The sequence below is a fragment of the Cicer arietinum genome, chromosome 6, assembly GCF_000331145.2.
Source record: "Cicer arietinum cultivar CDC Frontier isolate Library 1 chromosome 6, Cicar.CDCFrontier_v2.0, whole genome shotgun sequence".
NCBI classification, from domain to species: Eukaryota; Viridiplantae; Streptophyta; class Magnoliopsida; order Fabales; family Fabaceae; genus Cicer; species Cicer arietinum.
The window spans coordinates 23,268,100-23,291,811 of NC_021165.2; the positions used below are offsets into that span (position 1 = coordinate 23,268,100).

The 23,712-nt window shown below is 29.0% G+C and overlaps 3 protein-coding genes across 3 annotated transcripts in view; 1 reads left to right on the forward strand and 2 right to left on the reverse strand.

Moving 5' to 3' along the window:
- The first annotated feature begins 4,291 nt into the window (after positions 1–4,291).
- Positions 4,292–7,982, forward strand: LOC101498874 (cell division control protein 2 homolog C-like). Its single transcript, XM_004506977.4, has 4 exons — positions 4,292–5,062; positions 5,615–5,684; positions 6,905–7,043; positions 7,541–7,982. The coding sequence occupies exons 1-4, from the start codon at positions 4,312–4,314 to the stop codon at positions 7,631–7,633; spliced, it is 1,053 nt and encodes a 350-aa protein (XP_004507034.2). The 5' UTR covers positions 4,292–4,311; the 3' UTR covers positions 7,634–7,982.
- A 1,206-nt stretch (positions 7,983–9,188) lies between these two features.
- Positions 9,189–11,441, reverse strand: LOC101499195 (aspartyl protease family protein At5g10770). The gene is made up of 2 exons (XM_004506978.4): positions 11,131–11,441; positions 9,189–10,699 (listed from the first exon to the last, which is right to left on the reverse strand). The coding sequence occupies exons 1-2, from the start codon at positions 11,294–11,296 to the stop codon at positions 9,432–9,434; spliced, it is 1,434 nt and encodes a 477-aa protein (XP_004507035.1). The 5' UTR covers positions 11,297–11,441; the 3' UTR covers positions 9,189–9,431.
- Positions 11,442–18,750: 7,309 nt separating this feature from the next.
- The window catches only part of LOC105852424 (uncharacterized), a 25,356-nt gene continuing 20,394 nt past the window's right edge, over positions 18,751–23,712 (reverse strand). Inside the window, exon 3 of the transcript XR_012163580.1 lies at positions 18,751–20,981. The gene's annotated coding sequence lies outside the window, so the exon portion shown is untranslated. The remainder of the gene's footprint in view (positions 20,982–23,712) is intronic.

Sequence of the window (23,712 nt, forward strand, 5' to 3'; positions counted from 1 at the left end):
AAATGAACTGGCTCCAGTAAAGAAAGGAAATCGCACATATCTACCTCCAGCCGCTCATACTCTATCTAGAAAGGAAAAAATTGTTTTATGTAAATTTCTACACGAAGTTAAAGTTCCAGAAGGATACTCTTCGAACATTAAAAATTTGGTTTGTATGAAAGACCTCAAGTTAAAAGGTTTGAAGACCCATGATTGTCATATTATAATGGAGCATTTGCTACCAATAGGTATACGTTCCATTTTACCTGAAAAAGTTCGACTAGCCTTAACTAGATTATGTTTCTTCTTCAGGGAAATTTGTAGTAAAGTGATCGACCCTCAGAAATTACCGACATTGCAGAGGGAAATTGTTGTTACTTTGTGTGAGCTTGAAATGTATTTCCCACCATCGTTTTTTGATATAATGGTTCACCTTACTGTTCATCTGGTTAAGGAGACACAACTTTGTGGGCCAGCTTATATGAGATGGATGTATCCGATAGAACGATATATGAAAATATTAAAAGGGTACGTAAAAAGTAGAAGTCGACCAGAAGGTTGTATTGCTGAACGATACATTGTTGAAGAGGCTGCTGAATTTTGTACTGAATATCTGTCCAATGTTGAATCCATAGGGCTTCCCATGTCTCGTCATTCGGGAAGACTATCAGGAGAAGGGATAACTGGAAGGAGACTACTGACTATATCAAGGACAGAATGGGAGCAGGCACAATTGTATGTTCTGCACAATGATGATGAGGTTCAACCGTATGTTACAATACACATTGATCAGTTATCTCGTTTGAACATGAATAGGAATCAAAATTGGATAACTCGAGAGCACAATCGAAGTTTTGTAACATGGTTAAAAAATCACATAATGTCAAAATTTGATATAGACCCCGGATCAATTTCAAATAGATTGAGGTGGCTAGCAAATGGTCCGAGCTTACATGTCTTTTCTTACACTGGTTATGTTATTAACGGCTACACATTTTATACCAAAGAACAAGATGATCAGACCACTATGCAAAATAGTGGAGTCACTCTCGTAGCTGAAGCGATGCATGTCTCAAGTGCAAAAGACAAAAACCCAATATATGCAAATCTATCATATTTTGGGGTTATCGAGCGCATATGGGAGTTAGACTACACAATGTTTCGTGTTCCTATATTTGGTTGCAAGTGGGTCGATAATAATAATGGCGTTCAGATTGATGAGTCAGGATTCTTGCTTGTCGATTTTAATAGGGTGGGATACAAAGACGGGCCTTTTATTTTAGCGTCGCAAGCTCAACAAGTGTTTTATGTCACTGATCCTTCTGATGATAAATGGTCTGTTGTCCTATCGACCAATAAAATAAGTGATGATAACAATAATGATGAAGATGTTGGTAATGATCTTTTATTTGCAACATCACAACAACCACATGAAATTGATTCAACTGATGATGGTTTATATCTTAGAGATGATCATGATGAGGGAATTTGGATTAATCCATCGTTTCGTATTGTAAATGGACAAACAAATGTGAATGTCACCAGGAAAAGAAGAAGGGCATCTTAATGTATATGTTTAATTGTTTTATATAAGCCATGCATGTAATCTGAATTATTGTGATAAATATGCATGTAATTTGAATTGAGTGTTTTATACTAATATGGCAGAATTGAGTGTTTTATACTAATGTCACTTATATAATGTAAATTAAGTGCCAATTCGATTGGAATAAATGTCTGATCAGTTACAGTTATCCAAAATTGAACCCAAATAAAACCAACACAAAAATAACATACTGAGATCTTTTACAACGCTTTTTATAAAAAGCGCTGTAAACGACCCTTTTGAAAGTAAAAATGACATTTTACAGCGCTTATTTGAAAAAGCGTTGTAAAGAGCTTTATTAATAATAATTATCAGACACCTAACATGACTATCTCTAACAGGATTTTCTTCAAACACCTTGTACGCATCATGGGAATCCCCAAAAACACATTGTTAACAAAAACATCAGACTCAAACCCATTTTTCGCAACATGGCAATGAACTTGAATACCAAGTTTCGATTTAAGAAGGAAAGGGAATGTAAAGAGATAAAAAGGGTGTTGAGGTAGAGATTGAATTGTGAAAGAGTAAGCTTTGATGTTTGTGAAGAAGATGCATAAAAGGAGAAGAGTTTGGTGAAGAGGAAGGGATTTTGGTGGTGACCAGTTACTACTATGTGGGTTTTGCATGTTGAGCTTGTTTAAAAAATAACATAACAAAACACAAAAACAATAAGGCCTTTTTACAGCGCTTATTTAGACAAACGCTGTAAAAGGCTTTAAAAAAAACATTCATATAACATAATAAAACAATGAGGTCTATTACAACGCTTTTCCAAATAAGCGCTGTAAAATACTGTTTTAAAAATAAAATAAAGAGACCTTTTACAGCGCTTATTTGAACAAGCGCTGTAAAAGGGTTTTATATATAACATAATAAAACAATGAGGTCTATTACAACGCTTTTCCAAATAAGCGCTGTAAAATACTGTTTTAAAAATAAAATAAAGAGACCTTTTACAACGCTTATTTGAACAAGCGCTGTAAAAGGGTTTTATATATAACATAATAAAACAATGAGGTCTTTTACAGCGCTTATTGGGGTCAGATGACCACCAACCTTGTGAAGTAGGTGTAAGAGTGTACTCAGCACTTACCTAACCTAAAACCCCAACAACCAAAATTGGGCCACCAAAAATAGATGCATATGTTGGATGTTTTGGGCCCGAATCTAATCAAAATTTACAGTTTCGTATTGACAATAACATTAAGAGTTTTATTTTTCCAACTAAGTATTTTTAAAAGTCCTTTGAATTGTAATATATAGACTAATTTGAAGATATATGTTACACCATAATAGTCAATTAGTAATAGTCAATTAGGACGTGTATTTTTTTATATTTTAGAACATTAAGGGTAAGAAAAGAAACGCCCTAACATTAATAGTAGTAATAATTAAAATTAAAATTAAAAATTTATAAAAATAATTAAAAAAAATAAGAGCCACAATTTTAAAAAAAGAAATGAAAAGTCTTAGATTAATTACTTTGTTCACAGTAGCAATTAAATTTTAACGAAAAAACTTATTACAAACAAAATAACAACAATAATCTATATATACTAATTTTACATTGAACTCCAATAAAATATCACAATTTAGAGTTATAATAATATTTTTTTCATTAAATACTTATATAATTAATTAAATGATAAGATATGATTAAATATTTGTGTAAAATAATATATTTTTATTGAAAATTAATTTACTATGTTCACGGATTTAAACTAAATAAAAAAAAAAACAAGAGTTTAATTGAGTTGTATGTTGGCATAAACTAATTTTACGTAGACATATAATAAAAATTTATCATTTTACTACATAAGTCCACTTAATAATTTCATTTTAAAAATAATTATAAAATATTAAATTTTAATTGAATGTTATTGTAAAATTAATTTACATAAAAAATTTATCTCCTTTTTTCTATACAAATTCTCTACGATTTTTATTTCCATAATATTTCTTGTAAGTAGTTTTTGGTTTATACTATTAAGTCAACTAATGTATATTGTGATTTTTTTAGACATATTTAGAACGTTATGAATATTTTTTCTATAAAATGTTAAGTTTAAAACAAATGATAAATTAAATATGATTTTTTAAGTAAACAAAGTAATATGTAGACCTAGAAATTGAATTTTAAACTCATATTTTTTAAAGAATTATATCACACAATAAATAAAGTGTATAAAAAAAGTATAATAATATTCCAATGAAACTTTGATTTATTTTGATTTTATAGAACTAAAATTAGCTAAAAATCGAATAAAAAATTTCCAGAAACTAAAAACAAATTTCATAATTATATAAAAATAACAAAATATTTTATTCTCGATTTTTTTTAATTAAAAAAATACATATGTTCAAACTTTATGATGTTTAAATTGAAAATAAGAATTCCTTGATAAATATGATTATGAATATAAATATTTTCCATTTATATGTGTAGGTCTAATTGAGACGTTAGTTTTTTTAGAAATATTGGAGGGCTAATAGTATTTTAAATTTAACATTTTTTGCTTTATATTTTTTTCCTTTATAGATTCATTTCATGGGAAGTAATTTTATTTGACTCGTTTTAAAAACTAAATATAAATATTTTTTTAGGAACAAATTTCATCACAGACAAAACAACACAGTAAACGAAATTTAGTTGAATTTTAACTTAATTTTAAATAAAAAAAATAAAAATATAATTTTGAAAAAGCAAAGAGCGCGTCTCTTTTATGAGATCCGAAAACTACCCGTTGCATTTTTCCCTATTCATATATCCCACACTCTTCACTCCATTCTCATTCTTCTCTCTAATTCCTTCGTATCCAATTCGTCATTCAATTTCAATTCCAATGGAAAAGTACGAAAAACTCGAAAAAGTTGGCGAAGGAACCTACGGAAAAGTATACAAAGCAAAAGAAATCTCGACAGGCCAAATCGTGGCACTAAAAAAAACCCGTCTCGAAATGGACGAAGAAGGTGTTCCACCAACAGCACTTCGCGAAGTTTCTCTTCTCCAAATGCTCTCTCAATCTCTCTACATCGTTCGTCTCCTCAACGTCGAACACGTCGATAAAACTTCCAAAACCACCGGGTCCCACACAAAACCTCTTCTCTATCTCGTCTTCGAGTATCTCGACACAGATCTGAAGAAATTCATCGATACTTTTCGTAAAGGAGTTAACCCTAGACCGTTACCGAATTCGCTTGTTCAGAGTTTTTTATTTCAGCTTTGTAAAGGTGTTGCTCATTGTCATAGTCATGGTGTTCTTCACCGTGATTTGAAACCGCAGAATTTGTTACTTGATCAACCGAAAGGGATTTTGAAGATCGCTGATCTTGGTCTTGGTCGTGCTTTTACTGTTCCTCTTAAGAGTTATACTCATGAGATTGTTACTCTTTGGTATAGAGCTCCTGAGGTTTTGCTTGGATCTACTACTTATTCTACTGGTGTTGATATTTGGTCCGTTGGATGTATCTTTGGTGAGTCACTATTCCTTCCCACGCCGCGGTTCCATTTCGATACTTTTTTTTTGTTGGTTAGTTTTTTAGTATTCATTTTGAATTAATTAATTTTGTAAAATGGATTCTGATTAAAAGTCATTTTGAATGCGAAGTAAGTTATCTTTGGATGTTAATTGTAGAGGTAAAAGTTTCAGTTTCTAGTTTCAAGATAGAATTAATTTTAGATGCAAAATCGATTCTATTTGAGAACATTTAAATATGTCAAAATCAATTTGAAATGTCTAAAATGAATTTCATTTCCTCCAAAAGTGGAATCAAACATACAAGTAATTAGGGTCTTTGACATGTAGTAGACTCCTCAAAGTATCCTCGCGGCTTAGGCCGTTTGGACACGCTATGAGATTAATTCTCAAGTCGGCAATGAGACATTAGGAATCAATCTCAAGTTCTTTCTCTGAGGGAGAGTGGTGTTAATAACTCTCCCAAATGTTGGTGATTTGGATAATTTTCTGTCTCTATTAATGATGGAAATGTAAATTGCATTGGTTTGCTGTTTGTTTGTGTATGCAGCTGAAATGGTGAGAAGGCAGGCTCTGTTTCCGGGGGATTCTGAATTCCAGCAGCTTCTTAACATATTCAAGTATTGAATACAAACTCACTTATGAATACTTTTTTTCTTTCCCATTCTTATTTATAGAGCATTGCTATTTGCTGTGATAAAGTGTTTTCTTTTTATTTTTGTCTTTGATCATTTCGTAATTGTTATATATTTCTAAAGCTTTGTATACGAAATGATATAATAAATATTGTTAATTTACATATAGGGTTAAAGATTTATACTTACATATTACTTAATAATTTTTGTAAGTGTAAAGTTAATCAATCTAATAGTTGAACTGAAAGTTTCATATTAGAGTGCACCACGTTTTATAAAATTTCATATAGCAGGGTGTTGGTTTTTGGTTTTATATGGACATTACTTGGTAACTTTTTATAAGATGTAAAAATTCCTTAATCTAATAGTTGAATTGAAATTTTGCATGGAGTTGATAAATTTTTAAAAATTTATATATATATATATATATAGGACATTGATTGATATTTCATTGCACAATTAAATTTTAACTTGTAAATATTATTTTAAAGTATAAGTAAATAGGTATTTTACATAGAATTTAATTGTCATGCGGTGTCAGTATTAACAGTTTTCACTGTTAATGGTATGTTAATGCTATATGGAGTGTATAAGAAGAATGTTGTCCTGTGATGTTTCGTGTTGGATGAGTGTGGTGTGCTTTTTCAGGGATGTCTCCCATGTGACCTTTAAAGAAAGATGTAGAGGTTAATGGTTTGGTTAGAGATATGATTTTTGATGGAATGTTACGACGTTGTCTGATTCATGTAGCCAACTAATAAGATATGATTTCATTGTTATTATTGTTGTTCTTTCTTTAATTGGGTTTGGAGGACCCTTGTACTTTCCTTGATATATTCTATTTACTGTTTAAAAATAATAATAAAGATTGAAAGAATCTATAACATGGTTCAACGGTTTGTTTGGTAAACGTCGCATTATTATTATATATACATATTATAGTAGTTATTAAGTAGTAGATTCTGTCACATGGAAAAGTTAGTTAAAGTTTAGTTCTTATTTCATTTGATGTTGTTTCATAATAAAACTAATAGAAAAGTTTTTTCACCTTATCTTGTACATTATTTAATTGTTTCAAACTGTTTTGTGGATATTGTTTTTGCATTTATTAGTTTGTAACATTTTTATTTGCCATTTTCATGCTTTCTCCCACTCTAAATTCAACTGTGGTGTTTACTTATTTGCTACTAATTTAATTTTTCAAGGCTTTTGGGGACTCCAACTGAGGAGCAGTGGCCAGGAGTTAGTTCTTTGCGGGATTGGCATGTCTACCCAAGATGGGAGCCTCAGAACTTGGCAAGGGCGGTGCCCTCCTTGGGACCTGATGGAGTGGACCTTCTCTCGGTCAGCATTCCTCTCTGTCTAATTTTGCCTTCTATTTCTAAGTTCATAAGCCTCTTGAAAAATTGTTATTTGCAAAAGAGAAATTAGCAATCAGTTCTGCGTTGCATTACATTGCATTGAGAAGAACCAACTAATTCAAAATATGGTTTGTCATAAAAATTGCATTTTAATCTGAAGATGATAGTATGGTTATTTGATAAGGGTGTCAATGTTACTTTTACCACCTTAATCAGTTAACAAGATGATAATCACTCATTGATGCATTGCAGTTCATGTTAGTCTCTGAAGTTATCTAAACTAAAGTAGCTTTGATGTAGTAGTGATATGAAATTATTATACAGATTTGGAGGAATATGATTGGATTGTGTATATGCCATAATTATTCAAATAAACACACAACATGTCACCTTCACTTTCACCATGTTCAATAATGTATGTCTCTTCTTTTTCTTCCCACCAATTCTTGGGAGTAATTGTATGCACTTATGCACCTGCAGAAAATGCTAAAGTACAACCCGGCTGAGAGAATTTCTGCCAAAGCTGCACTTGATCACCCCTACTTTGACAGTCTTGACAAGTCTCAATATTAATGATGAGCCTAGCCGGAAGATTTGGTACAGAAGTGTCTGTTAAGCAACATTGTATTGCTGTTAGTGAAAATTAATGTACTCCATGGAGTTTAAGGGTGTATCAATTTGGTGTTATGTAATATTTCCTCATCATCTTGGTGATATGAACAATTCAACTCTTGGTTTTAGTTCATGATTGCCGTGCCATTTCTCTCTGAAGGACCCTTGAAGAAAACTTAATGCACCTTTAAAAGTTTATCTGTTGAGATTGAAAGTGATAGTTTGTAAGTGTGCTTTTACCTTAGTCAATGCATATTATTTATTTATTGTTTTGAGGATGGCAGTTAATTGGGCATGAGTTATTATGGGATATGGTTTGCATTTTGCTCTCTTTTATACTGTTTGTGCATTTCAACTGTCCTGCCAGTGAGGGTGTTACCTCTTTTCACAGGGAAGGCAAAAAAGAAAAGGCTACGCTATGCAGTCAAAGAATTAGTATACTAGTTTTATGGGGTCAGCCTTCTTTTCACATGCCATTGTTGATCACTCCGTGCATGTTTGTAACACTGATTTTGTTGATGCTTCAAAGTGCATTTTTTGCTAAAATCATGGTGGCAGGGTGTGATTACGCCAAATTCACAGTCAATTCAAGTATGCACTTGCTGCTAGTCTATGATTTGTGTACTTTGGTGAACTCAGTAACTGATTTGCAATTTCAATCAAGCACACTATGTTTGTTTTTGGGATTTAGAGTGTGTTATTGCTCATTTGTTGTTGAAATGTTTGACTTGTGATTTGAAGCATCTATTGTATAATGATTTTTCAAATATATTTTAGGGTTCAATAAGTTTTTTCTCCCAATAAATACACTATTTTATGTTTTTAGTCCCTCTAAAGTTTTTCATCAAACAATAGTCACTCAAATGTTTTGCATTTACAATTTGATTCCTATTTTTAAATCAACTTATGTGTAACATTTGAATTTTTGAATGTTTTTTACAGTTATATTTAAGACATTATAAGAATCTCCTCTAAAAAATTTTGAAATTTTTTAACAAGGGATGATTTAACTATGAACTTTTAAATTTTTTGTGCTTAAAAATTCATATTTAATTCATCTTTTGTTAAACAAATTTAAATTTTGTGGGAGACATTCTTATAATGATCTAAAAATGTTTGTAAAAAATTTGAGTGATACATATAAGTTGTCTTAAAAGCAGATACCAAATTTGTAAATGTAAAACATTTGAGGAACAATTGTACATTTTAGAGAGATTGAAAACAAAATACAGTATATTTATAGGGATCAAAATCTTATTTAACCCTATATTTTAATTATCCCATACAAGTTTCTTGATTTTTAAGTTATTCGTGTTTACAAATGATTTCAGCCTCATTTCTAATAAAATGTTTCAAATTTTCGACTTACTACACCTTTCAAATGATTTTGTATATTAAATTTATTTTAAAGTCCCCTAATATTATTTAGTAATGATATTTTTGGATATTAATTTTAAAATCTATGTAGTAGGATTTGGTTTTAAGTAATGACTAAAAAAAGAATTAAACAGATAAATATTGCAATGATATTCAAATAATTCATTAATCATAATGAAGATCGAAATACAGTTAAGCCAATAGAACAATATACCTAAGAAAAACTTCACAAATGACATTCTTATGCTAGTACCTTCTTACAAGGCAAACATAGCTGCATGTGTAGTATATATATAAATGGTCAGAATAGAAAAAACTAGAAGTTTTTTGCAGACACTATTTGCTTGATTCTGCTTTGATGAATTGTGGCTAAGTTCCCTACTCAAGTGAAACTGCATTCCTCTCTTGCAAATCCGATTTTGTTCTGTTTGGTATCATAAATCACCCTCTGATTCCTTTGCTGATAATTCCCAATGATAGCCATGTCATTTTCATCAGAAAGACTTGCAAATGCCAAACAAACTTGTGAAGCATCTTTTGTCATATACAATATGCCAGCTGCATCCACATTCAGCTCAACATTGTCCTCAAAATGCATACTTATAGTAGGTATGCTAACTTCCTCATTCCCAGTTAGATTAAAACATGTATCCAAAATTGATAACCCTGGTGCAGAAGGAAAACCAGAAAACTGTTTCAAAAATTCTGCCTTTAAAGCATTGTAGACGGATGGAGCTAGTCTCGTGATCACCGTTCCGGAATCAATCAGAACTCCTCCGTTGCCGACACTCGTACTTTCCAAAGCCACACCACCAACATCTATGCTAGTTAGATTCATTATATAAAAGTTGGATAGCTGTGGATTTGAAACCATGCTGGTGTAAGCTATTGGAGTAAGATTTTTGAAAACTGATGAGTCATTACCTATAACTAATGACCCAGAAGCTCCATTTTCTGTTGTTGGTAAACAATAAGAGAAAACACCTCCAAATGAAGTAATTGTTTGAGATATCAATGAAAGGTTACTTCTTCCTAAGCCCATTAGACCAGAAACTCCACCAAATAAACCTTTATTGTTCCTACCACAACCAAACACAAAATCACTCATTGAAATGTTTCCAAAAGTAAGGTGTTCAACACCTAGCTCGCCATCGGTATACGATCCATCACCATAGTTAACAACATAGTTACAACTTGATGGATTAAATTCACATGAACCTGTGTTTCCTGTTGTTAGTTGAAGAGATTGACATGTTGATGAATTGCATAGGATTGATTTATAGGAAATGGAGTTTGAAGGGTTGAATACAGGTCCTTGTTGATTATAACATGACATACAAGGATCACATTGGACCCATGTTAAGTCACTTCCAGTATCAATTATCACTGTCATGTTCTGACTACCTAATCCCACTGTCACAATGTAGTTTAAAGTTTGCAAATTTATACCAGAAGATAATGGAATTTGGATTTGTGATGGTTGTTCTAAGCTATGGCTAGAGAGCTTTATTCGAATCCTGTTTAGCATCGAACGAACACGAAGATTATCTAACATTAACTCTTTCTTAAGCTTCATGTTCCAATTAATTTTCTTCTTTGTGCAATAACCTCTATCCTTCATTTCAAGGATAATAGCACCTTTCTCCTTTCCTGAGAATTCATATATTAAAAGGGGTATCACTTCTGAACCAATAAACAATAGATATTTAAAATTGTCATAACAGCAAACCTAGTTCAAAAGAAAACAGATACGAAAAATGCAAACATAGAACACACGTTGCTTTGCGACATAATCTATTAACAGAAAAAACAATGCTACCTAAATAAATATAAAAGTCAAGATGCTTTGTCAAAGACAGTTAATCTCTTCTTTTTAAGACTTTGAAATTTCATTGACAGAGAGAAACCAATGATGGGTGTTTTCTTTTAAGAAAAAAAAACATTCTTAGATTCTAATAACAGTAAAAAGGAAATAACTTTTGATTAAATATTAGGAGATCCAATGTGAAAATTGATAAACAAAGAAAACCCAGAAATTTTAGAAAGAAAAAAAAAACATTTTTTTTTCCTGCTAAACTCACTTGATTCTGGGAGGATGCAACCTTGGTTACCAAATAATTGTTTCCTCTGCAACATTTGCACTTTGAAAATCTTCTTCTCTTGAAATGAACAACCCCCATTTGCAATGATGAAGTAAAATGAAACAAGAGAAAGAAATAATGGCAACATAGCTATGGCCATTGGCATATCAATTTGGAAAAAGAGAAAAGAAATTCAAGGGAAGTAAGAAAGAAGAAACATTGAGAGGAATGTGGAAGGTAAGGGTAATGGAGGAGATTCTTGAGTGGTGGAATTTGGCATGAGAACAAAAGAAGAAGTGCTGTCTTCTATACCCCACTTGTGCATGAGGAATTATTGGGGTTTCACGTGCACGTTTTGAGAAAACACACAAGAACTCTTTTGTGTTTGGATTTTGGTGATGTGAAAGTGGGTCTCTATGGACTTTGGATTTTTTTCATCATCTTATTATTGGCCTCTTCAGCCCTCTTAAGATAAGAATAAGACCCAACTACCTTTCAAATGTCACAACTTTTTTTGTACTACCCTTACTCTAGTATGTACACTTTATATGAAAGACGTGTATTGTGTTTGATACTCACACAACACTAATCTAATACATGTTTTTATATCGATGATAGTATACCAGTATTTTGTAGTTTCTAGTCAAGAAATCTTATTAGGCATATTAATTAGTTAGTTACACTCAAGAATCTTATCGCAATCACTTAGTTCTACGGCACAAGTTATTAGGGAATCATCTTATTAGTCTCTTAAGCCATTTAAGATAGAAATAAGACTAAACTACCCTTCAAATGCAACAACATTTTGGGATCCAATCTTACATTTAGGGAATTCCAAAGTTATGTAGTGACATCCAAGAGTATTGGATCAAAATAACAATTCACATTATAAATTTGATAAATATATAAGTTCAATCAAAATCAAATGTTGAGATTATCACTTGTGTTAATGCTCGATTGTGTAGAATTTATTTTACAACTTTAACATATGTGCATGTTTAAATTCACTTTTTAGAGAATCAAAAGTGATTTAGAAGACTAAAATTTGATTTCAGTACGTTCGTTATTTTTTAATGAAATTAATTTTATCTTTAGAATAAATTCTAACTTAAAGTTAAAATTTGTAATTTTTTTTACTTTAAAATGTAATTTTTACATTAAAATTTATTGTTCAATTCACTATCACGCGAACTTATCGAAACATATATATTTTAACTTAAATTCACTTTTAACTAAAATCAATTATCAATACCGTCGAAACCAAACACACACCTAAAATATTAGAGCCATTAACTATAAATAGAGAGATAGATTAGCATAAATGGAATTTTAGTTTGTGCTTGCAGTGTGTATCTCTTAAAGTTTTTTAGATTATTATTATTTTTAGTACAAAGTGGGGTTATTGGGTGTGTATGTACACTTGGAACACAGAACGAACCTTAACTTTTCTAGAATTTTGCATTCCAAAAAAATTAAATCAATTTAGTATTAGTAGCTTAACATTTCTCTAGTATGATTTGTGGTACTTTTTGCATCAAACTCACAAATATAAGTTTTATATAAATATTATACATATATTGGGTTTTGTACACAAGACAAGCTTGATTTTGATAAAGGGTGCCAATTCCTAGCTCAACTAAGGGTTGGAATGGGTGTCACAATCTCTAATTGAAACATTCTTATAAACCTATATATGATGGTTGTTTGTTTTAATTTCTTCCTTTTTAATTGATTTATATCAATAATCCATATCATATATTTTTTATATAGAAGACACAGTAAATATCATCATAAATTTATATATAGTTGTAAAATCCTGGATTCGAATTTAGAACAAGACATTCAATTTAACAATATTGATATTTACTAGCATATCATATGTAGTTGTAGTGATGGCAAATGTAGAGCGAAAACTATTAGCATTTTAGTTTTATTTAATTTGTAAATTGTAAATTTAGAATTATTCTCTAAATTAAATATAGTTACCCTCACCAAAGTAGGATTATATAGGTGGCAAAATTTTCTACCAATAATTTTTATGAACATGCATTATTATTTTTTTGAACTCGAGATCATCGGTTAATTTAAAAGATACTCGTATAATTTCATCGAATTACTCTTGAATTATGTTCTTTGATTAAGTTAAGCTTGTCACATTCAGGTATGTTTATAGCATATATGTATAAAAAACAATATGAATATTTTGGGGGGAAAGTCTAACTTAAAGTTATTATCGAGGGAGGAGTTACGATTATATAATTCATTTATTTTTAATTCTTATAAATTTTTTCTTCATAAACCAAAAAATAAAAATTTCTTCGAGTTTTAACTCATTCAATAGTTTTTTTTTAATAGTTTTATTCTCTATTGTTAACTCAAATCATGTGTATCATTTACATTTTTGACTACTTTTATTTATTTATTTTTAGAATATTATAAAAATCATTTTCACAAAATTTAGAATTTTTTTATGGATAGATAAATTAAACAACTGTGTTATTTGAACACACTAAAATCAACACCATAGTTCAATTAGTGTGGACATCAGAACCGAAGTGAAAGAAAAAATATTCAATGAGAGATATATAAATAATATAAAAATAGAAAATTGTATAAAAATATAAAATTGTTGTCTATATTTGTTCAAAGAATCATTTTTCATTTTTCTAAATTAAATATGAATTATTTGAACTCCAAAAAAGTTCAAGAAACCAAAATAATGGAAAACAAAATATAAAATTGATATCATAACACACTAAATGTTCGTTTGATGGATATGATAAAAGACAAAATAAGAATTAACTATCATATCCTGCCAGAATCTATGGTTTGATAAACCAACAAGATATGATAAGTCAATTATGAACACTATTTTGTGTTAAATTTTACTATATTATTCTTATAAAATATAATTTAAAATATAAATATAAATTAAAAACAATAGAATTTAATATTTAATTTAAAATAAAATTTAATAATTAATTTGTTAAAAAAAAATATGTTTTTTTTTATTACAAGGATGATCTTGTTATTTTATATAATCTAATACATTATTATTTAAAATTATAAAATATAAATTTTTAATATAAATATAATTTATTTACATATATAGTTTTTCAATTTATATATTAATATATATCATATAAGGGGTGTTATTTCAAGTCTATAATGATATTTTCTGGAATATATGGGTAAAAAATAAATATGCACATGTTTGGTAAAAATTTAAGCCAAAATTATGGATGGGTATAATAGTTCCTTGGAATATGACAACTTCCAAAAGTTCCCATGAAATTATTCCTAAGGTGGGAAAGTTCCCGTGATAATATATATAAATTTAGTGGCCTCAATATAAATTGTTTTAAATATAATTATTTTATTACTTGTTTATTTTTATTTATTATTTTATGTTAATTTATAATATTTAAAAATTAAAAATATTATAAGTTAATTTAATAAAAGAAAATGACATTTATAATTTTTGATAACAAAGTTGTGTTTAGAAAGATAATTTTATCATTTAAATCATAACGAAACGTGTAACAAATATACATGACCAATAAAATAATACAACTTATTTGTTATTATATGTGCACATCAAATACTTAATAGAATAATAATGTTAGTTTGATATCCTATCATATTTCTGTTATATACATCAAATGAGTTTTAATTATAATATGATAAAGACAAAATAAAATATTGAACATGATAAAAACATAATAAGATATGAATATGATAAGGAGTTATCATATCATGTGTTTGATACACACATTATAATTGATAAAATTAATTTTATTATATTCAAAATTTGATATACACAATATATATATATATATATATATATATATATATATTGTAATAAAATGACAAAATTACTCTTATAATCTATTTAAAATAAACAACAGAATCCTTAAAAAAAAATGTAAATAAATTACAAAATATTTTATACAATTGAAAAATCATTTACACTACTAAAAATATAAAGACAAAGAACACCAAAAAGTCATTTTGAGCAACATCCTTCATGTAAGCACCATCGACACCTTTTTCTGCTCCTAGATTTTTCAAGTTGAATAATCCACATTAGTTGAACATTCAACACATGGCCTCAAGAAACTTTCATGCAAGAAAAATAAAAATGATATTTGCTTGAGATAATTATGTCAAGAAATGAAACATTGTTGTGTGTAAGAAAAAGATGGATGTTTGAGTGAACATTTTGTAAATAGTGATTTTAGCATTTTAGATCAATTTGCTTTTGTAGATTAATTAATTTTGTTAAAATTAAACTAAAGTGATTACTTTTTTAACTTTTTAATCTAAAAACAAGCTTAGAGCGATATATATATATATATTTTTTTTTATCTAATGCATAAACTACTATTTTTATTACAAATTACAAAATCAATGTTTGCAGACAAAAAAAAAAAAATTGTACCTACTCTTGTGGGCCAGTGATTGTGATTAGCAAATGGAAGGTACAATTCTTACAAGTTGTATCATTGATTATGTTCATGATGCTTCTGAGAGGCACACTACTACTACTTGTAGCCAGAAAATAATTATTGTTTGCTTCTTATTTGGGTTTCCACAAAGTTTCTTTAGATGTTGATTGGTGATGCCAACAATATATGTACTATTATCTAGGTTTCCTATGTTTCAATTTCATTTTCTAAAGTACCCAAAATCACCTAAATTAGATGATTTTGTATCATCTCTTAATACAATAGATAAATATTGGTATTATGTTCAACTTTAAATTTAGAATTTCACAATCATATATTATTTAATATTTTTATTTTTATTAATTATATGTATTTTTTCTTTCAATTATATTTAAATAGATTACATAAATTTAACTCACATATATTATATAAACTTAATTTATTATATACTTAAATTTAATTTTATGTAAATTTAATTCATGTAAATAATTTATTTGATGTAACTGAAAATAATAAAAGTGTGACTACAAAAATGAATATTATACAATTAAGAGTGTAATATGAAGATATTAATTTACCCAATTTTCTATGCAATGTGGCATTGACACATGGTTCGATTAACATGAAAACCAAAACAAATTAATTAAATTGATTTGATTTTTTTTACATGCATGTTTTCGTTTAAACTAAAATAAACTAAATAAATCCAACATATATGTAGTTGGATATCAATTTCGCATCATTCAAAAATTAATAACATGATACTAAACTAAATTATTATAATTTATTATTATTTTTATATTTTTACACTACATTTAGTAATGTTATTTTAAAAAATATATTGTATTTTATATATTTTAAATTATTATATATTATTTTTCTCATAGTTTATGTATTTATTTTAATATTTATAAAAATCTATTGGGTTTGAAAATAGTTTTCGTTCTTGGTAGATTTAGTATAGTCTAGGCTTCATAAAAATAATTATAATAAGCAAATCAAATTAAATTGACTAATTTTTATTGGTTTGAATTTTCTTTTCCAAAATTTCAAACCAAATTGACCTCTTGTACTCCAACTAAAGTAAATCTTACCATCACTTATTTTTCTTCATCAAGAAATTCCCTTCTTTGTTTCTTATAGAAAACTAAACTTAACAATAGATTAATTCATATGCAACGATATTATTTTATGCATACATTTAATAAAACCACACTATAATATTACGTTATTATGTTTGTTTTAAAACATCTCTACAAATATTTATATGGTTGGATGTGATTAAAATATATATACAAAAATGTTTTTTTTTTCTCATGAATATATAAAAAGATTTTATATTAATGATACATATAAATTAAATTCTTTGATTAACGTATAAATTAAATTTTAATACAATTACCTTTTTTAAATAATTAATCTTATTAATTAATTATTAATTTTATTAAAGTAAAAAATTGAATTTATAATCTTATTGTCACTCCAACTCTTCTAATAATATGAAAGGGATATACATATATAACACAATTCAAAAAAATTTATGATATAAGATTTATTTAGTGATTGAAAGTAATAAAAAAGTGGCAGATTCAATTTTGAATTTATAATCTTATTGTCACACCTTTCTCTCTCTCGCATTGGTCCATTTGTAGTATATATCCTTTTCTCTCTCTCTAATTAAAGTTTTGGATTTGGACTTGAAAGTTTTCTCAATTATGGCCCATTAGAAGATGAAGGATCAATATCTTGCTTTTGGGTCATGCCAAATACTAACACTAATCGGGTAATCACAATCACAATTATTAGAGAAGTCTAATTTCACATCCTTTAATCCACACTTTCAACACACTCCTTTTTATCATCAATTTTATGTAAACTCCATATAATTTAACGAGTCTTATATAAAATTCTATCAATAAAAAATAATATAGATTGAAAAAATTTAAATTTTTTATGAATTAATTTGTCCACAATTACAATTACTTATAAATTTATTTTTGAAATGATTAAATTTCATTGATAAATTTGTCTATGAAAATATGACACTGTTGCGAGATTAATATGAATAATTTACATATTCAATTAGAGTATTATATTAAAATATCTAAAACAATGATTTATACATAGAATATTTTGATTGATATTTTACAATGCCAATAACATATTTGTCAATTTATAAAATTTAGAGACTAATTTAAATAATACTTAATATTTCATGTAGCAAATCCAAAAACATCCAATGGATTAATGCAATACTATATTTGAGATAAGATTTTTTTTAATTCAAATATAAGATAAGATAAACAATATAATTTGGCCTTTTGAAACAACTAGAAGAATTTTCGATGGTTGTCTTATTAAATAAATACACTCATACAATTAAAGATTTATGTTCCTGTTCAGTAGACATCCCACGTTATGGATGAATTGTCTCTGACATTAATTAGTTTGAAGGTGTAAAATTGTCTGTGGTAGCATCATTGCAAAATGAGGTTGCAAATGGAATTTGCTCAAACTGCCATACACAATCTCACTACACCGACATACCATAGACTTAGAGAATGCGTGAATATGTACAAAATCATGGTTTCCAAAAAATAAATGATTTTTGGACACAAACTTCGACACCACACACCTTATAAATGTACGATTTGTAATTTATTTTCATTAATATATATTTCTTAGGTGATGATGATGAGAAAAAGACATTAACTCAGAGTATATATTATAAAGTGTTCGACTTGAAAAATTATATATATAGTGTTTGACTTACTATGTCAATTTGTTATGTTCAAATAATATATCTGTTTTACAAAAGTTTGTCACTTTAATTTGGGTCGTAATTTTTTTAGTCGTACATAATCAACCTCAAGGAGATTGAAAATGATGGATCTTCGAAGAAAAGTAGATTTGACAATTGTGATGATGGTAGTGGTGGTTACACAGGAGGTGCAACTAAAGAGATTGTGACATTTGTTAAATAATATTGTTATTATGTGTTAGTAGAAAGAATACTTTAGACTTTTATATTCTCAGTGTATATATCTATTGTAACACTGAAAAATATAAGTTTTATTCATTTTGTTTACGAAATTCTAGTCAAGGGTTCTTTATCTTCTTCATTCTATGTGCTTATGTTAGATTATTATTATTAACATAGTATCAAAGAGTTTTGATTGTTTTTGGGATCTAATGTAAAATGACTGATAGCATTTAGCAATTGTATTAAATCGTTGCAAGTAATAATTAAAACGGTAGTACCAAATGTCGAACTCAAGGATTGCGTTTTACTATCGATTTATGTTTAATTACTAAAATTGAACAAAAGTTTCCGAGTTGATTGAAATAATATTTAAAATTAACAAGAGTAATATAATTGAACTTTTATAATAAGAAAAATGTCAGGAACGAGTTTCACTTCGAGTCTAACTTTGATTTTTTGATCCTAGTTACTAAATTCCTTTATTAAATCATTAGTGAATTATCTTCATTATTCTTGCTCTAACGTCTTAGTGATAGAACCTTTAATTTCAAAGTAACCGCTAATTCCTTAGTGAATTCAATATTGTAGGAAATTATGGCCTCTATTTGTTAAAAAAATATGAGAAATGTCTTTACTAATTTCACAAGATTATTAATCAGATTAACAATGATCAGTTACAGAATTTATTCAGGAACAAAGATTCACAATTGCATGGATTATCAATACAAGAGTACAGATACAATGCTTATTCAAAAGATTAATCAAGACATAAATTCACCAATACAAACATTCAAGAATAAGCATTCAAGCAATATCAAAATAAAGAGAAAGGATAAGAAAATCATGCACTTGGATTTATACTGGTTCGGCTATCAGTTTGATAGCCTACATCCAGTCTTGAAATCTAAACCAGATTTCAGCCTTTCCAATAGAATTGACTTGAGTACATTTTACAGATTGTCCAGCTCACACATGGCCTATCTATCCAACTCACTCACTTCTATTACAATGCCACCTTATCCCTAGAGTTACTCGCCAAACTCTCACGAGATCAAGATGAGACTTCTTCTTGATGAACACACGCACCAACAAAGATAGTCACCAGTTTACACTACTGGATTTCCAGAACTTTCTTTACAGATTGTTTTTACAGAAAAGAATAAAAGCGGACAAATAATGATGACTCAATCACAATATGAATTTCACACAAAAGAATTTGCCAATGAGTATTTTGTGTGTGGTAACAATTATTTCTTTCAAAGTGTTTTTCCTGGTTTCAGTATTGTGAAAAATGAATAATTGTTTCAAGTGTAGTATATTGGTTTTTAGAAAATGTGTAACAGTTCTTTTTTAAAATGTGATTGAATCAGCTTATATATATATTCATAAAAGCATCAGGTCAATCAATTTTATAACAGTTTAAAAACAGCTTAATCGATTGCCCAATCGATTATCGTTTTTCTTGAATCTTGAAAATATAAGCATGAATCGATTTGCCAATCAATTCTTTTAATGCATAAATCAGAAACTGATACTAAGATTATATCAGCATCGATTGAGTAATCGATTAAAGGTGTTTTGTTCAAACAACGAGATCAAAACAACCGATTGCTCAGTCGACGTATATTCATAGTCATAATCGATTTGGCAATGAGCTGAATACTTCATGTAACTCAAACATTTAGTTCAATCGATTTGGCTAATCACAGTGACTCAGGCATTTTAAAGCAATCGATTTGCCAATCAATTTGGCTGGTCACAGTGACTCCAATGTTTTAATCCAATCGATTTGCCAATCGATTTGGCTTGTTACAGTAGCTCAGCTATTTTGGTTGAAATCGATGTGCCAATCGATTATCCACCATGTTTCTGATAAATGATTAACTTCAATCGATTACCTAATCGATTGCCACAAAACTTGCAGTTTAAGAAACTTAATTCAATTGATTGTCCAATCGATTTGGTTGATCACAAAACTCATTCTTGATGAAAAACGTTTTCACAATCGATTTGCCAATCGATTGATTCAGTAAGTAGTTGGTTCTGTGAATCACAAAATCGATTACTCAATTGATTTCCCAATCGATTGTCCAATAGATTGGATTAAGCCCAGAACTCAGGTTTCACCAAAAGACTTTAAGTAATCGATTTCTCAATCGATTTACTTAGTAAAAACTTTTGTTCTGAGTCAGACAATCGATTGCCCAATTGATTCATCAATTGACTTATCAGTTGATTGATTTACTTTCTTTGACAAATACTTAAGTATGAAACAATAGTGATTAGTCTACTAAAATAACTACTATAACCACTAATGACACTATACATATTTGCATCTTTCTCAAGCACATCCTCCAATTTTGGTTGATTCCTTGAGTTCCAAGCTTTTGTTCCAAGTGTATAGTGTTTGCTTGTTTTTCCTGAAATGTTACTCAGTTCAATCTGTTAGATTTATCAAATGATACATGTGCATTGTATGTTTGTTACTTATCTCAAAATCATGAACAAGAGGACTTATGTCTAACAAATATTAGAATCAAGTCTTACAATACATGAATTCTCTTATCAAACTACTGCTTTTGTAACTAATTTAATTGGTTTTATGACCTGCATCTATCTCTAGACTACAATATCATGAATTTCTCATCTCAAGCATTCGTAAAGTCCACTTCCATTTCAAAATGTGAATCGTATAACATTTTAAAGTTGATCAAGCAATAAAAAACATTTAGCACATAGATGAGAAAAATAATTCAATAAACTCATTCATATAACTAGATATCACATTAGAAAAATAAGGATTTCATCTTGTTTCACTCATCCCTAACAAATAGGGTTTAGTTACTCATGACAAAGATAGAAAATATAGAGAATAGAGAAGAATTACAAGAAAGATTTATGAATGATTCTTAATAAAATTGCTCCAATGGTGTTAGAAACAGCTGTCTTTGAGTTTCTCTATTAGGGCACATGTCTCCAAACTTCCCAGTAGTCAAAAAGATCCTTAGAAAGTGAGAAAATTGTGTTTTTAAACATTCAGTAGCGTGCCACGTGCCACAGGCACGGGATTTGCGCTCTGGACGCGCCTGCACAGATTCAAGATGTGAAAATATTGTGCAAATGTGCTTCGGGGGCAGGCTTTGCGCTTCAAGCGCACAACATCTTATGTATAGCGCTTAATGCATTTTTATCCTCTTTTGAGTTGAAATTTGGTTCTGATGTCTTCATAAAAGTTGTAGTTATGGATCTTAGTTTTCATTTACACTTGGTTTGACTCCAATTGAACCTCTAAAACTCAAGATATGAATGAAATACTCCATATATGACATATTAATTTGTCACAAAAATTCAGCACTACACTAAAACAAAGAAACGACACAAAACTACGAAAAATCTCTACTTAATCAATGAAAAAAGAATATAAGCATTTTATTAAATCTAAGAACTTGAATCAATAAAAATATATCAAATAACTCCTTAAATTAACTAATGATTGAAGATAAATAAAACTAAAAACAATATAAAAAATATGCATATGATGAAGAGTCATCATAATCCCAAACTTAATATGTTGCTTGTCCCCAAGCAACAATTAAATTCAAATTTGGTTTAGTTAAAATCAAACTTAAACTCAATTTCTCAAATCAAATCAAACTCAATTCTCAAAGTTCTAGCTACTACAAAACATTCATTATGTTCTATGGTTGCTTACAAAAAAGAAACAACACCATTTGTACAATAACATTCATTCATCAAGATCGACTCTCTCTTCACAATCTCACCAAAATTTCTCTTAAGTGTTTACAAGGGTTATGAGTTTATCACTCAAATCCTAGAACATGCATCACACTACCATAGGTTTGAAAAAAATTCTAGTTAGCACTCACAATGCAACAAACACATACACTTTTGGAGGACTTTCAAGTTGTAATTGGACTTAAGTAAGGGTATGATATTTTTAAAGTAGTAGATTTTTACTATGAATTAGGTACACAATTTTAAATTATCCTACCACTTTTTTTTTCTTCACCTTTTCATTGTGGAGATTCTCAAACATTGACAAAAAAAACCAAGAAGATGTTATTTATCAAAGTACACAAACTGATTTTTTTTTTCTTCTTTTTTCTTTTTCTTTTGATTTTTTTTTTTAGAACCACCACCCCGAACTTAAAAGGTTGTTATCTCATGAGCAACCCCGAACTTATAACTTTACCAAGACAAGACAAAATATTTCCTACCTAACTCCAAGTAAGGTGATGTAATTAAAGTCATGTCTTTGGTTTGTAATGTGGCTAGTAACCGAAAGAAACGGGCAAAGCTCAAATGAGCTAGCAAAGGACAAAATTTGTATAGGATAATTAGAAAGACTCAAACGACCAAACAAAATTGTCTCAATATATGCATAAATTACAAGCGATGCAAATCAGACTTAGTGCAAGTTCTAAAGGGATAACATATGTCTGGATAATCACACAACAAAGAATTAAAGTGTTTACGCCGAAAAGCTCACATCTGGGATAATATTAGAGAGTATGAACTATCTAAATGATGCCAAACATGTCACTGCAAAATTTATTTTTTTAAAGAATGTCAAGACTTCCATAATCAAAGAGTAATCAGCAATGTATGCTTTAGTGAAAGTTGTCGAATTGAGCGATGCCATGAGCAAAGAAGTATAATTTAAAACTCGAAATCACAAACAAATAACTTAAGACCAACTTTAAGCTGTTAAAAACTCTTCATCATAGGGCACTTTATAACACACAATTAAAAAGAATCAAATTAAAATAACAAAAATAAGATTGCCAAAATAAATGTTACCTCTACATATGGGTTGCCTCTCACGAAGCGTTTCTTTAAAGTCATTAGCTTGACACCTCAACCATTGTCAAGGTGTATTATATGACATAAAGAACACCATATTTTTCACCAAAGGATACATATTTCAAGTGAAGTGGAAATTGCTTGAGCTAAACCAGTGGCATCTCTTTCATTTTCTCTATATACTGGCTTCATTCCCTTTCAACTCATGCCATCTAGTATGCAAGCGGGGGTAGTGAGATAATGATGCTTCTAACATGGCTAAAATATCTTTCACTCTTGGATATTCACTATCTTTAACAAAATCTTGGGATAGGCACAACACTCTTT